This window comes from Xiphias gladius, chromosome 23 (genome assembly GCF_016859285.1).
Source record: "Xiphias gladius isolate SHS-SW01 ecotype Sanya breed wild chromosome 23, ASM1685928v1, whole genome shotgun sequence".
Lineage (NCBI taxonomy): Eukaryota > Metazoa > Chordata > Actinopteri > Istiophoriformes > Xiphiidae > Xiphias > Xiphias gladius.
In genome coordinates this window covers 15,301,814-15,316,152 of record NC_053422.1, presented here as the reverse complement: position 1 = coordinate 15,316,152, position 14,339 = coordinate 15,301,814, and the positions used below count along the sequence as shown (strand labels likewise).

Below are 14,339 nucleotides of genomic sequence, written 5' to 3'. Positions count from 1 at the left end.
ATCTTTCACTCGTCACAGAGCAATGGTTTTAATCAGAAGATCCACACTCCACACGGAAGTATATCAGTAAATGACTTTGCATGAGTTTTAAAAGGGTAGTCTGGAACTTAAAATTGCTTGTGGAGATACTGGTGGTCAGTGGGGCACCAGGTAATGACAGTATTAATAAGGGACAGGAGAAATGTCTCCATTGTTCTTAATCCCCTTCTGACTGTCTTTACTCTCACAGCAAGGAGCTCAGAGAGAACCACAAGGAAAAAAAAATCACCACTAGGAAAATGTGAGACATCCACCCACATCTATGAATCATTAATACAACCTAATTTTAAATTATATTTTCTAACGCAATGACCTTTTACCAATGTAAGTGATTAGTTAACTCCGTCAATGGTTTCAATGACTACTAACTTATATTTATCATATGCAGAAGCCTGTCTGCTCTTCGAAAAGATGACAGACTCTATCTGGGAAAAACACCATCAAACTGAGTGAGTGTAACAAAAATCATACAACAACGTTCTACAACAGGCCTGAAGGCTGCAATGTTTCTGCTCCAATTTTTTTTTGTTTTGCTGCATGAGTAAAGAGGAAATCTGCTCACCACTCCAGGTGTTTGTTTTTATCTCTGGTCCACAAGAGTTCTTCAGATCCATTGCTTTAGAGGAACAAATGGATTGGTATCTAGCAACATCAACACAGCTTGCTAATAATGTAGAGTTCTATAACTTTAGAAACTACCCCACAGCAGAGCCTGCAACTCTCAAACTCACATACTGCATTTTTTGTGGTGACTCCAAAAAGACCAACCAACATCTACAGAACGGCATCGTGAAAGAATAAAAAAATCAGTCTATGCGAATCTTCCATGCATCTTGACAAACAAACTGGTACTTATGTGTCAGGTTTAAAGGACTAGTTCAACATTTTTAGGAAATATGCTTAGTAACATTTTTGAGTCTGCATAGGTTTTACTTATTTGGGAGAAAAAACAGTATTTCTACTTCATTAAATTTACATTTATTTTTTCATCATTTATTCATTTGTTACTGATACATACTCAGATTGACGTATCTTAAAATTTATATGGAAATTTTGTGATCACGCCTAAGAGAGGAAGACTAGGAATGCTGTCCTGGAACATATGTAACTAATTATCTAAATTTCATCACAAATTGACTGCAAATACAGGTGTATGTTTACCTCTTCACCTTTTTCTTTTTTCACTCATGATTTTGTTCACCTCTCAAGTTGTTTTTTTCAGTAGATACTTTATTCATCTTAAACACGTAATAAATTTTAATGACTAATTTTACCTCTACTCAAGTTCTAGTTTTTTTATGTAACAAAACTTTTCCGTGAGTGCGCTTTTTGCTCCTCTTCCCATTTCTAGCCAAGAGTTAGATGAAATGACTGATATCAATCTCATGTCTCATGTCATACTGTGTGACGCTTGAACCAGGAGGTGATTAGCTTAGCTAAGAATAAAGACTGGAAGCAGCTAGCCTGACTCTGTATAACACCTTTAAAATTTGGTTATTAACTCTCCTTAGTTGTGTTAAAAGAGCTTCCAGGCTTTATGCTAGGCTAATCTAATTGGCTCCAGGCTGTACCCTCATTTTTAGAGTACAGACATGGAAGTAGTGTCAATGTTGTCATTTCTCAGCCAAAACACGTATTTCCCAAAATGTTAAACTATTATTTTAAGCTTCACGTTTTGTTTTGTTTTTTTTTGTTTTTTTTTAATAAAACCAGTCGTGACCACATCATGAACAATAAACATACTAAAAATGTAGTATAAACTCTGTTTGCACACACAACATGTGTGATGTTGTAGCATTTTGTACAGTAGGCTCCCTTATCAGTTATGTTATATGTGAATTTATTAGACTTTTTTCTTTGTTGTACCAGTGCCAAATCTTTTTGGCAGCATGTTTCTGTTTAAAGTCGGGACACGTGAGGACACGGTAACCTTGGTACTTTATCAAATTATTATTTTCCCATTATCTTCAGTAAGTCACAACAATGCTGCAAACCGTATAATAAGGAGCTTTTTAATCAAGCACGTTGGCAGGATGGCTTGTGTTTGCTCATTCTTGTAGAATCAGAATTGATTGAAAAGCTGTAAGATGGCATTTAGCTTCACTGGGAATCATTTGAATTACCAGGAAAAAGGTCACTCAACAAAAATAGCCTTTATTGATAGGTAAAATCAATTATATTAAGCCAACAGCATTACTGAGACTGACAGGCAGACTGAGTGAGTAGGTGCATAATTTTGGTTTTGGCTGCAGTTTTATGTGAATCTGTTTTTAAAACAAATGCATATAAAAAGTTTAAAAAAGAAGAAGAAATTAAAATAATGGATTTCAGAAATGACTGTTACTGTCTTCGGCTGTCTTCAGCTTCACATCCTCTGATTTGGAGCTCTGTTGAAAAAAACATATATACATGATGTAAACACAAGGTTTACTCTTTGTTAAGGTTAAAAATTAATAAAATATACCCATGATGGTCATCTAGATGGTTGTACTGGTGTAAATCATTCAGATAACACATATCGGTAGGTTTTGATCTTTTAGATTTTAACATTGCTTGGAATAATCTCGATAAGACTAAAGTAGTGATAAGTCTTCAGACCTACACCTATAAAAGGAATAGTGCTAAATTTTGAGAAATATGCTTATTCACTTTAGAGTAGGATGAAAAGATTGATACCACTCTAGTGTTTGTACAATAAATATGGAGCCATCCAGCAGCTGCTTAGTTTTAGTGTATCATAAAGACTGGAAAACTGGGGGAAACAGCTAACCTGGCTCTGACTAAAGGTAAATAATCCACCAGTTCAGCTTAAACAACGTTATATAAAATGTTACTAAGTGAGCTTTAGAGGTGATGGCAGGTGTATTTTTACCTTTGGACAGGGCGAGACTAGCCGCTTCCCCGTTTCCAGTCTTTATGCTAAGCTAACAATCTCCTGACTCTAGCTTCATATTTAATATAGAGAAGGGATAGTGGTAGCGATATTCTCGTCTCACTCTTAGCAAGAAAGTAAATATGTTGAACTATTCTCTTAACTGTAGAACTGATTCTTGAATGTCAGTTCAGTAAAGATGTAGGTCTCTTCCTCTACCTTTGACTTGAAGAGGAGGTTCATGACGCCCTTGGAGCGTCTGTCTGCTGTTCGGTCAGAGGCCACACAGACAGACATGCTCTTACTGTCCCTCCTGGTTCTCGTGCCGTCCACCTCCTCTGCGCCCCCCACCACCGCCAAGGACAGACCTACAGACATAAACAACTGAGGATTTAGTGTTTGTGTCTCACTGATTACCAGCTTACAACAAAACCTCTGCCTCTGCCTGCAGCCAGATGATTTTTTTTTTCTGACTAATTTTGCTCTTGCAGCTGTTCTACTGATGAACTGTGTGTTCTGGCAACACCGGTGGTACAGCTTGTAGTCAGTTTTGCTAATCAGAGGTGGTGTATTACCACCACAGTCAGTGCTGGCTCAGCCGGTGTGGTCCAACATGGCAGGATTTCAGTGAAACATCAGTGAATTGTGGTCCGATGCACTGTTTTGCATTGCAGGGTTATGTTACTGAAATAATGGAATATAAACTGGAGGAAACTGTTCTGAAAAATTACAACCAACGTTACTGATTCACTAGTTTGAAACGTTAACTGAGATTTTTTGCTAGGTCAGGCTATTAGTGTCACATTCTCCTCCTTGTCAATTTGTTTTCAAGACAGACTCAACTACAAAGGCATTTTCCTGTCATGACCTTGTGCATGTTCATTTCAGGTCATGACTTTGTATATAACTTTGTGTGTCCTAAGGTTATAGATGTATAGATGTACAGTAACTCAATTGCAATACACTATACAGCACCAGGTGGATCTGTTTGTGTTTGTCACCTGTGATGGCAGGCATGGATCTGGAGTTGGCATTGGTCAACATCACATTTCCTTCATTTGGCTCTGACAAGTTGGTGTCACTGCGGAACTCTTGTTTCTTGGACAGCTAGAGGGAGACAGAGATCAAACGGAGCTTCACAGACTCAACATTGTGTTACATCCCTTTACATGCTGCCTCTCCAGTCATTTTCTGCTTTCTCAGCCCGCTAGTGCTCATTCTCACCCGTTTGCAGTCCAGTGTGTTCGTCCTCTCTCTCTCCTCTGTAATGAAGATCATGCTGCTCCTCTTCTTCTTCTTCTTACTCTTCCTCATTTTTACCTCTGTATCGCCCACTGTCACCACCCCCTCCTCCACCGTACTTACACTCACGCTGCCGCTGGAGTGCTGCAGGGTGGAGGTCCAGGAGATCGGGGACTCAGGGGGAATGTCCCTGAAAGGACATGGGGAATGTTGATTTTGATATCTACATTGCTCTGGAGTGAACTTTTCATGAAGAATACATCTTTACGGTTTGAGATGAGTTGTATGCTTGAGCTTCTATAATTAATTCTATAATTCTATAATTCTATAATTCTTTTAATTAGGACACATTGCTGACCATTTTATCACAATATAGTGTATGCACTGTACGCTACCTGTCTGCTTGGGGTTTGGTAGGAGTCCCACATTCAGATCCCTGCAGTGAGGAGATTGAGATGATGGACTGCCGAATGGAGCGGAGCATGGAGCGAGGACGAGTGGACTTCCTTTCATCCATGTCCGGCTGGAAAGTTGAACAATATTATATCCAGATAAAAAGACAATAGTACTAGGATAGTATTGTTCATAGAGAAACAGAGCAGAAATACATCATTAAAGACTGCAAGAGCCAAAGAAAGTAAAGTTAGGCTTAAAGACAATATATCATCACTCCTACTCATCATTAGTTTAATCTCTCCTGAAGGGCAAAGCCAAGTAACAAATTAATGACCATATTTAGCCCCAGTCAGACCATCCAAGCCCTGTTCTGGTTGTAGAGAAATTTAAAGGTACAAATCTCTTATCAACACTCTACTCAGAGGCTTTTGTGAGTACTTTGATCTTTAAAATTCGCCTGGGTCAGCTCATTTACAGCTTAATTAGCGCAGCTCTAACTGTGGTAGAGCCTTGCAGTAAAGAACATGTTTTGTATTACAGAGAAACACCATGTTTCAGTAAAAGATCCCTCATTCCCCCACTATTACTCTCTTCTCCCTCTGTCATCCTCTTTGTTCCAGTTCCTACTGTGAAGGAATTTTAGTTCATTTAATGTATTCTCTTATTCAGGTGATATCTGCACACAGGTCTCACTCACATGTCACCTACTTTGGACAATAGTTCATTGTTTATCCCTAGCATTGCTGTTTAGGCACATCCACTCCACTCCCATCAGCAGTAACCATAGCAACCAAGGTTGTAGTACAGTAGTACGCATGTAGTCGTAGAGACAGGATAGCCAGAGACTCTGGTGGAGGTCATAGCCCTAACAAACAGCCAGTGTCTGAGGATCTCAATGTCAAGTATTTACAAAATCCCTCCCTTCCTGGGACAGAAGTAATTGGGATAAACAACATGATATAGTCTGTGCAATGTGAGGAAACATCGGTTTAATTATGGGCTTCTCAGAGAACAGCTTCAGATTTGGGGTGGCATTAGATTGGTTAATTTGTGAACATTTGTATTGCTCATCCCTCTTCCTCCTCCTCAATAAAATGCTTCTGCTTAAGGCATCTGGGCCAGAACCTTCTTCCTGCAGCTCACAAGATTTCCGTTACACTTACCAGCTCTCTCACTCCGTACTCCTTCTCTACTTTCTTTTTCAGCTGTTTGAAACACTCCTCCATCCGCTCATGGAACGGACGCAGGTCATCGGTCACTCTCTTCCCGTGGAGGGAGAGTCCTCCACCTAGTAATGGGATCTATAAATACAAGTGTTATGGTGTCAACAGAGCATATAAATAAAGTAGCACAACTAAATGTGGTTCCTGTACCTGTATTCAAGAATGTACCTGCCATGCGATGAGGTCTTTGAGGCGCAGCAGTTTATCTTTGTCCTCTAGGTGCTGCTGAGTGTACTCTTCGGTAAAGAACGCCTGATACCGAGGAAATATTAAAAACTCATGTAAGGAATGATGGCTACACATTTCACCTGCTGAGGCAGTTTGTGAATTAATCACTGTCTTTTCCACCCACATGTACACTTTCTAAGCACACTAATCTCCTCTTATGTATGGTATTATAACATTGAATGGTGCTTGAGGATGAATACTAATAATATTTCAAATTATAGTTTTATTACATTTAATGTTATTTGAACTGCAGAATTAGACTCCTATAATATTCAGAGTGTCAGGAAGTGATGCTGAAATTTGATACAAAATGAATTCAAGCCCATTCATCACGAGAAATGAGTCTTGCAGTGAAGCAGTCTCTTGAGCTCAGATAACTTGTTAGGGGCTTCAAATTAAAAAAAAAAAAAAAAAAAGTTATGAAATCTTGACTCTTCCATCATAGTGACTTTCTTAAAAAAATCTACACACAGTTAAAGTGAATCAGCCCTTGTTTGGTAAAAGTTGAGGCCATGTCAAAAAAACACGTCAAAGTCAATTTAATAATATATATTATGGATATTTTGAATTATGCTTTTCTTATACTATTAAAAAACAAGCAAACAAACAAAAAGTCATAAGTTCAAGAAGCTGCAAGAGCAACCCCTAATTGGTCATGACACATGCTTTATAAAAGATGGAGATATTATCAGTGGTTTAAACTACCATTAATCTCCATTTAACTCTCATTAGGGTCTTTATTCAATTATACAAGTAACATTAATTGGCCTAGAAAAGACTGTTGTATAGGATTATAAATTGAGCTGGGTTTGATTCCAGATTGTAGTTTACCTTTTCATACTTGGCAAAGCCGCCCATGACAGCTGGGTCCACGATGCCATTGAGCAGCATGGAGAGGGGATTGATGGGAAGGCTCCAGTCAGCCTGATATTGGTTAATCATGGTCAGAATCTTTTCATTGGTGCACTCCATGGTCTCTATGGCATTCTCCAATGGAGACAAGGTAGTCTGGGGAAGAAGGCAAAGAAGTAGAAAGAGCAGAGGAAAGGAGGAGAGAGAAATGGAAAAATTAGGAAAGAGGGAAGGGACCAACGAAGGACGGGAGAGAAAAAAAAAAAAAAGATGGGGAACAAGCTGCACTGGAGGAAAAATCTCACAGCAAACATGAAATACAAACAAACAAGCCCTCAGAGGCTTACATGTTTCAAGTCAGTAGCTTCGAACCAGCGTAGGATCCCTGGTAGCTTATACACAGTGGTGAAGGTTGTACGTTCAATCCACATAGACTAAAACAAAAAGATGGAAAGGAGAAAAAAAGTTTTAAAAAAAAGTACATCTCTGCCACCCGTGAATACTCACAAAATGATACCATATCCTGTGTTAAAGTCTGAACCCTTACAAGACACTTGCTACACAATCTGATATCTAACCTTACACTGCTGTAATACCTGAATCTGATGTTGCTTCTCCAGTGCTCACCTGAAACCTTAAAACATAAGCTGATGCCTTATCATGTAATTATACTACACTTTGTTGTTGATTAAAATCCTTTTATTTTTTAAGAACAGGAACTAATCTTTAAAACTGATAACAATGCAAGTACACAATAGCTTCTGAAATATTTGCATAGTCCCCGTGGTGATAAATGTTTCCATTTAAAAAAAGTAACTCACAGTAAACTCATTGTTTGGGTCCACAGGTCCTTTCCTCACAGGTCTGGAATAGTGAAAACGCTGCACGTAGTTGGACTTGTAGAAGCTACATGGTGTAAGAGGAGAGAGACTGACGTTAAAGTCAAACAAGGAAAATAAAAGAAAACATTTACAAAAATGGGCAATGTGAAATTATCAGAATGGCTAATTCTTTTTCATTGTTAGCTCATCATTTCACAGACATTCACATTTTTACTTTAAAATAACGTGATAGGTTAGACAGCACTGACTTGATAATCTGGTCAGGGACAGGTTTGTTCTTCAGGCGAGGAGGGATCTCGAGGACTGGCTGCACTGTGAAACACTGGATATCTGGTCGAGATCACTCAGGAATAAAACAACACAACATGATGGACAGTATCTCCACATCCCTGTGTTGCAGTGTACAGACCGATGTGTCCGACCTCCTGCAGCTAGGTTTTAATATACATAGGTACTGCAAAAGTAAACAAAAATTTAATTTTACATCTAGACCAAAACTGTATGGCTGAATAGATCTAATAAACTCAGATCTGATGATTTAACTTTTATTTTTTCTGGGTAAAGGGTCCCCTGATATTTTCTTTTGGAAAACAATGGATCCTGGTTGAGTTTGACATTTACTTTAAGATTTGTTCAGACTTCTTCACCCACCCAAATACTTGTTAATCCCAAAGGCACTGCGCATAAATAATTGTGTATACTGTATATGACATTGCATTTCTGTACTAGTATGGCTTTACAGCATTTACATTTTCTGCTATCTACATAGTACTGTACATTTGTGTGTTTTGTGTGTGTTATGCTGCCTGAAGGATACACTGAAGTGGAGAGTTCCTGATATCATCCCCTGGCATAGTGGTGGTGTTGAGGCGCACAGCGCTAGGGAACTGGCTCATCAGCTGGTTCTGGAAGTCCTCTCTGCGCTCATACTCCTTACCGCGGTGGATAAACACCTTGTTCTGAAGCCATAGGAAATTTACTGGTGTTAATAACGACAATGAAGTCATTAAGGGTCTGTCTATCTTGTAATCTTCCTAGGAACATTTTCTTTTTGTCTTGACTGCTTTCAGTGGGATGATCCATCTAGAGCTCGCAGTCATTTCCTATTTTTCCTCAAGGGAAAAAGGTGGGCCTGTGCCTGGTCTCCTTTCACTGCCCTGCTCTCCAACTGAGTCACTGCATTTTTCATACTCCTTACCACAGCAGATTAACAAATCTACTGAATACGGGATCCACAGTATAAACAGTGGAACATTTTATATCTTCAGTTTGCCGAAATCCACAGATCCACAACGTTCCCATAAGATACTCTATGTTCCATTCTATCTGGTGTGTTCAGAAACTTGACAACCACTGCAATTTTAAATAGCTTAACTTCAGCAACTGCTGATGATGAAAAAAAAAAAAGTTTCTTTGACACCTTTGTACAAGGAAAGGAGTCAGTGTCACTTCTGTGTATAGTGTGAATCTGTGCGCTTCTACTCTATGAAAAGTGAGAATATTCTTTGTAATACTGTTTTTATTCTCACTAAACAGTGACATAAACACAAACCCTGAGGAATGGAGGGTAGCCCTGTCCATAGTAGCCCACTGCAAAGTAGTCTGGCTTAGGCCTCAAGATCTTCATAATGTTCTCATAGAACTTGGCTTGTTTCTCCTGTAGAAGAGACAATGAGAGAGACAGAGGATGCGTTCAGAGACAGTTTCAGATGTGCACTGTGTGCAGCCATAGCAGTTTTACCTGCTCATGCCAATGATAAAGCTACCTTCAGCAGAATGCTGGGCCTCTGAGAGTGATAGATGTCGAAAAAAATAAAGTGCACACCATCCAGGGGCAATGTCTGTCATTTATATTACCACATAAATTCAGCATTAGCTGAGAGAGCCACTGCTGCAGTCATATAAAGAAAGAGATTTTTCCATTGTTGGTAGTGTAATTCTCTGTGGGGTGGGGAAAAAGAGCTGAGTGGAGGTGACACAGAGGGCGGTGCTAAGCCACAAATTAGGCTTTTGGGTACGGAGGGAATCAGTTCTTCTGTGGTACACATCTCTTCCTCGAAGAGCAAAATGAAATAGATGAGTAAAACAGAAGTGGGACAGAGAGGTGAGAGGTTAGGAGGGGTTTGAAGTTACTGATGATTGACTATGAGGAATCAAACTTTTAGTCATATAATAACTGTGGAATCTCACACCAGAGTTCATCTGAAAAGGAAGAAGTAAAGTGTTGAGTGAGTATTTATTTTTAAACATGGATGCATGGTTGTGCCAAATTGTTGATAATATTTGAGAATGCAGATGACTAATTTATTGTGGAAATGGTTTATTGAGAACAAAATGTTCTGAGGTTAAGAATATGTGAAAAACAATGAAAAATGTATTACTATTATTTATTATTTAATTAAACTATTATTTAGAACTTGAACACTGGCTGCTGGACAATTTGCCTAGATTTAGTTTTTACTGTATAAAAGCCAAAGACCAAACCAATTTTATTTACATTATTCATATATGAAATTTAACCAGGGTTTTACTACTCAACAGCTACACTCACAGTGAGCTATGTTACTGCTGCTTAAAAAAGCTTGAATAAATTCTCTTCCTTTTACCTCAGACACCATCTTAAACCCAAGAACACTGATAAAGGGAATTCAGGGCAAAATGCTGAGAGAAGAAAACATAGGAAAAAAGGGAGATCATGATTATTGTACAGAAGATATGAAGGCTTGAGATAGTCATGTATTACCAGTCTCTTGCTGAGTAGCTCGTAGTCAAAGATCTCATTTTCATACTGTTCAGCTAGTTCCTTACAGAGAGTGATGGCTTCTTCCCACATCTAAACACACACATAAAGAAAGAAGCAGGAGTTTCCTTTATTACAACATCTGCTAATAAGCTGGCCGCAGCTGTCGTGGTGGGAATTCATCTCATGAAAATCTCTGTTTCCAGGTCTCTTTAGAGAGGTGGAAATTGTCTCTATCACTGCTTCAGAGAACATAAGCCCTCATGGAGAATACAAAATGAAGTTGACACCATCACACCACACGAAGACTATGACTGCATGATTGTCTCATCTTTAAAAGATACTGAAAGTATGATACAGGAATATTATGAAAAAGGAATATTTTCCAAAAGAAAAGTCTGTGTGGTGAATGCTGATTTTATGGGCTTTTGCTTATCCCCAAGTAAAAAAAATTCTTTTGCCTATAGTACCGTGATCTCTCTCCCCTTTTGTGAAAGGAAATCAGGGGGTTATGTTAAATACGAAAAGCAAAACTTAAGAGACCTGCCAAAAATTTAAATCCTAAAGGCAATATTTTCACTAGAGTGAAAATTATTATAATTGATTTTGGAGCATTGATCAGCACTTTTCACATCACCACATAGTTAATTAAAGACAAACACAAAACGATGCTGACCTTGCCCTTGTCAAAGTAGTCAATGATGGTGTCATAGAGTGTTTCTTTGAGCTGTCGCTGGGTTTGGGAGCCATGGAACTCAAACTGGGGGCTGCACATCTCATCTGACCACTAAAATGAGACAGGAAAGAAAACAGAGATGTGAAGGGAAGGACAAAGACAAAAGGTGTGATAGACTGTGTAAATTTTTTTATTGCCGAAACAGAAGAAAAAAAAAATGACAGTGGGGTACAAGCCTGTTTTTTGCTGTCCCATTTATCATTATGACAAAACAAGAGAGGAGAAGAACTTAAAGCTTAGACTTTCTTTGTTGTGATATATCAATATTAGTCCTAATTGGAGCTTGCACAAAAGCAGCAGCACAATGCTCATTTATTATATAAATGAGACAATAATTCATCTTCTATTACGTAAATTACACAGACATTAATTTAACAAAAAACAAAAAAGTAAATAAGGATCTCCAAAACTGTCCTATTTGCTTAGGAGATTAGAGCATGCTGTCTGTTACAGTTCGCTCTTTCCAATAATGTCAAATGGGCTGGACAGGACTGACACTGACGATGAATAGAGATAAAAAAAAACTCATAGAGTTCAACTACTTTGATCTAATGAGAGAGAGAGAGAGAGAGAGAGAGAGAGAGAGAGAGAGAAGGAGAGCACGCGAGAGAGAGAGAGAGAGAGAGATGCCCCTTTCCCTCTTTCCCCCTCTGTGAGCCTCTAAGTGTCCCATAAAAGAGATGAAGAGACAAAAGAGGTCAAACACACTCAGACACATGCATGCGCAGATACTCACACACAAACCTGCACGCGCACACACACATGCTCACTGCACCAATCACCGCAGTGATTGAGCAGCAGTGGCCATTTATGCCATGCCATAAAACTAACCTCGAAGCTTCATCATTTGGAGGCCAGCGACATAGCAACCATTTATCAGCTAATAAAAACTGTCTCACTTATTGTAGACGGTAGAAGTTATAAGGCAGAGCAAGACACTGGATCCAACATTAAACAATAAAATATCACTTTATATATATGTGTGTCTGTGTGTGTGTGTGTGTGTGTGTGCGTGTGTGCGTGTGTGCGTGTGCGCGTGTGCGTGCGTGTGTGCGTGTGTGCGGGTGTGTGTGCGTGTGTGTGTCCTACCTTGAGTAGGCGGGAGTGGAGCAGCAGTGTGTATGCTGCCTCTGTGTAATTTTCACCCTCCAGGTGAAGGTCTCTCAACTTATAGAGGTACCTGAGCACACATGTACACAAACAGACACACAATCACAAAGGTCAAATGAATTTAATATGCAATGTATATATAGCTCCACTAGATGCCACTGTCGGGCAACCTGAAGACCTGTAAATGACGCAGATGTATTGCAAATGTGTCACTCTCTCATTCACTCTCTCACAGGCTCACACACACACCTAGACATACCCTCAAATATGTACACATAGAAAGGTCATTCAAGAGCAAACACATACATACACACAAAAAAGCACAATTCAACAAATCAACATTTATATATATATATATATATGTATGTATATATATGTATGTATATATGTGTATATGTATATATGTATATGGCAGCGGGTGTGTGGCCTCCTAATTTCCTGCAGTTTTGAGTTTTGACAACAATTACTGCTCTAACTGCCTGTGCTAGCACAGCGCCTGGACTGCTCCTGCTACAAGCTAATGCTAAGCTAGTTACTCTGATGTGACAGCTTGCTGCGTATGGGACTGTGTAGCCAGATACCGGTGAGAGAGCCCATACTGACCCATATCCACAGCAGAAAGTGCCTACAACGGGCACATGAGCTTCAGAACTGGATCATGGAGTAATGGAAGAGGGTGGTCTGGTCTTATGAATCGTGTTTTCTTTTACATCATGTGGATTGCCGGGTTCATGTGCATTCTTTAACTGCGGAAGAGATGGCACCAGGATGCACTATGGGAAGAAGGCAAGCCGGCAGAGGCAATGTGATGCTCTCGGTAATGTTCTGCTGGGAAACCTTGGGACCTGGCATTCTTGTGGATGTTATTTTGACACGTACCACCTACCTAAACATTAGTGCAGATCAAGTACACCTTTTCACAGCAACAGTATTCCATGATGGCAGTGGCCTCTTTCAGTAGGATATTGTGCCCTACCACACTGCAAAAATGGGTTCAGGAATGATTTGACAAAGAGGGGAAGGTGTTGACTTTGCCTCCAAATTCCCCATATCTGAATCTGATCAAGCATCAGTGGGATGTGCTGGGAAAAAAAAAGTCTGATCAATGAAAACCCTGCCCCGCAACTTACAGGACTCAAAAGATCTGCTGCTAACATCTTGGTGCCTGATGCCATAGGAAACCTTAAGAGGTTTTGTTGAGTCCATGCATCGATGGGTCAGAGCTGTTTTGGTTGCACAAAGGGGACCTCAACAATATTAGGCAGGTGGTTTTAATGTTGTCGCTGATCGGTGTAAATGTGAGCAAGCTGCAAATTTAATATTCCATTATTCGCACACTGGGCCAAAACATAATTAGTTTTGGATTTTATTATCCATGCATGGCCTGTAGTAATATAGCTAGATCTTTGTATAAGATAACATTATGACTTATATAACACACACAGTGATTAAAAGTGTATTTGCATTAAACTATGTTTGTTTGCTAACATTAACTAGCGAGCTGCCCAAATGTTACCATATTCTACACAGGATTGACGGAGGGAGCTGATCAAACTCAGATGAGTTCACATTCACACCTACAGACAACTAATTATGTCTATAAACCATTGCCAGAAATGAACCAAGGGACGTGACGCGATCCGTATTCCCTTTCTCTCTCTCTCCCTCTTTCTCTTTCTCCCCTGCCATCATCCTGTCTTCCTCTGTCTCTCCACTTCTCCCTTCCTCACGCCCATCATGTCTCTCTTTCTCTTTGCTCTCCCTCCAGTCAGACCAAGAGCTGATCCTGTGGATTTGACATTAATTCAGTAGGACTCATATAATCCCTTGTCAGATTATGGAGCCACACACATACACACATTTAGACACACACATGCATGAACATACAATAAAGACAAGCACCATTTCAATGTATATTATGTCAAATTCAGCACCTAAATACCTGATATACATTCCTTCACGATTGATGTCCTTGTAGAAGTTCTGCAAAATCAAAAGGAAAGTTGGGTTAGTGTCAGTTTACAAGTGTGTTTGTGTCTGTGTGATTGTGTGTTTGTGT

At 39.4% G+C, this 14,339-nt stretch overlaps 1 protein-coding gene across 1 annotated transcript in view; it reads right to left on the bottom strand.

Annotated features, from left to right (window-relative positions):
• Nucleotides 1-1,541: 1,541 nt before the first annotated feature.
• LOC120785038 (dedicator of cytokinesis protein 2-like) overlaps nucleotides 1,542-14,339 on the bottom strand; it is a 97,517-nt gene continuing 84,719 nt past the window's right edge. Inside the window, exons 35-51 of the mRNA XM_040119307.1 lie at nucleotides 14,223-14,263; nucleotides 12,260-12,350; nucleotides 11,111-11,221; nucleotides 10,438-10,527; nucleotides 9,247-9,351; nucleotides 8,512-8,653; nucleotides 7,943-8,024; nucleotides 7,674-7,758; nucleotides 7,200-7,286; nucleotides 6,832-7,008; nucleotides 5,941-6,024; nucleotides 5,713-5,850; nucleotides 4,549-4,676; nucleotides 4,136-4,343; nucleotides 3,913-4,018; nucleotides 3,131-3,279; nucleotides 1,542-2,426 (exon numbers count right to left, since the gene is read on the bottom strand). Coding sequence (XP_039975241.1) covers nucleotides 2,367-2,426; nucleotides 3,131-3,279; nucleotides 3,913-4,018; nucleotides 4,136-4,343; nucleotides 4,549-4,676; nucleotides 5,713-5,850; nucleotides 5,941-6,024; nucleotides 6,832-7,008; nucleotides 7,200-7,286; nucleotides 7,674-7,758; nucleotides 7,943-8,024; nucleotides 8,512-8,653; nucleotides 9,247-9,351; nucleotides 10,438-10,527; nucleotides 11,111-11,221; nucleotides 12,260-12,350; nucleotides 14,223-14,263 — 1,884 coding nt within the window. The 3' untranslated portion in view covers nucleotides 1,542-2,366. The remainder of the gene's footprint in view (nucleotides 2,427-3,130; nucleotides 3,280-3,912; nucleotides 4,019-4,135; nucleotides 4,344-4,548; nucleotides 4,677-5,712; nucleotides 5,851-5,940; nucleotides 6,025-6,831; nucleotides 7,009-7,199; nucleotides 7,287-7,673; nucleotides 7,759-7,942; nucleotides 8,025-8,511; nucleotides 8,654-9,246; nucleotides 9,352-10,437; nucleotides 10,528-11,110; nucleotides 11,222-12,259; nucleotides 12,351-14,222; nucleotides 14,264-14,339) is intronic.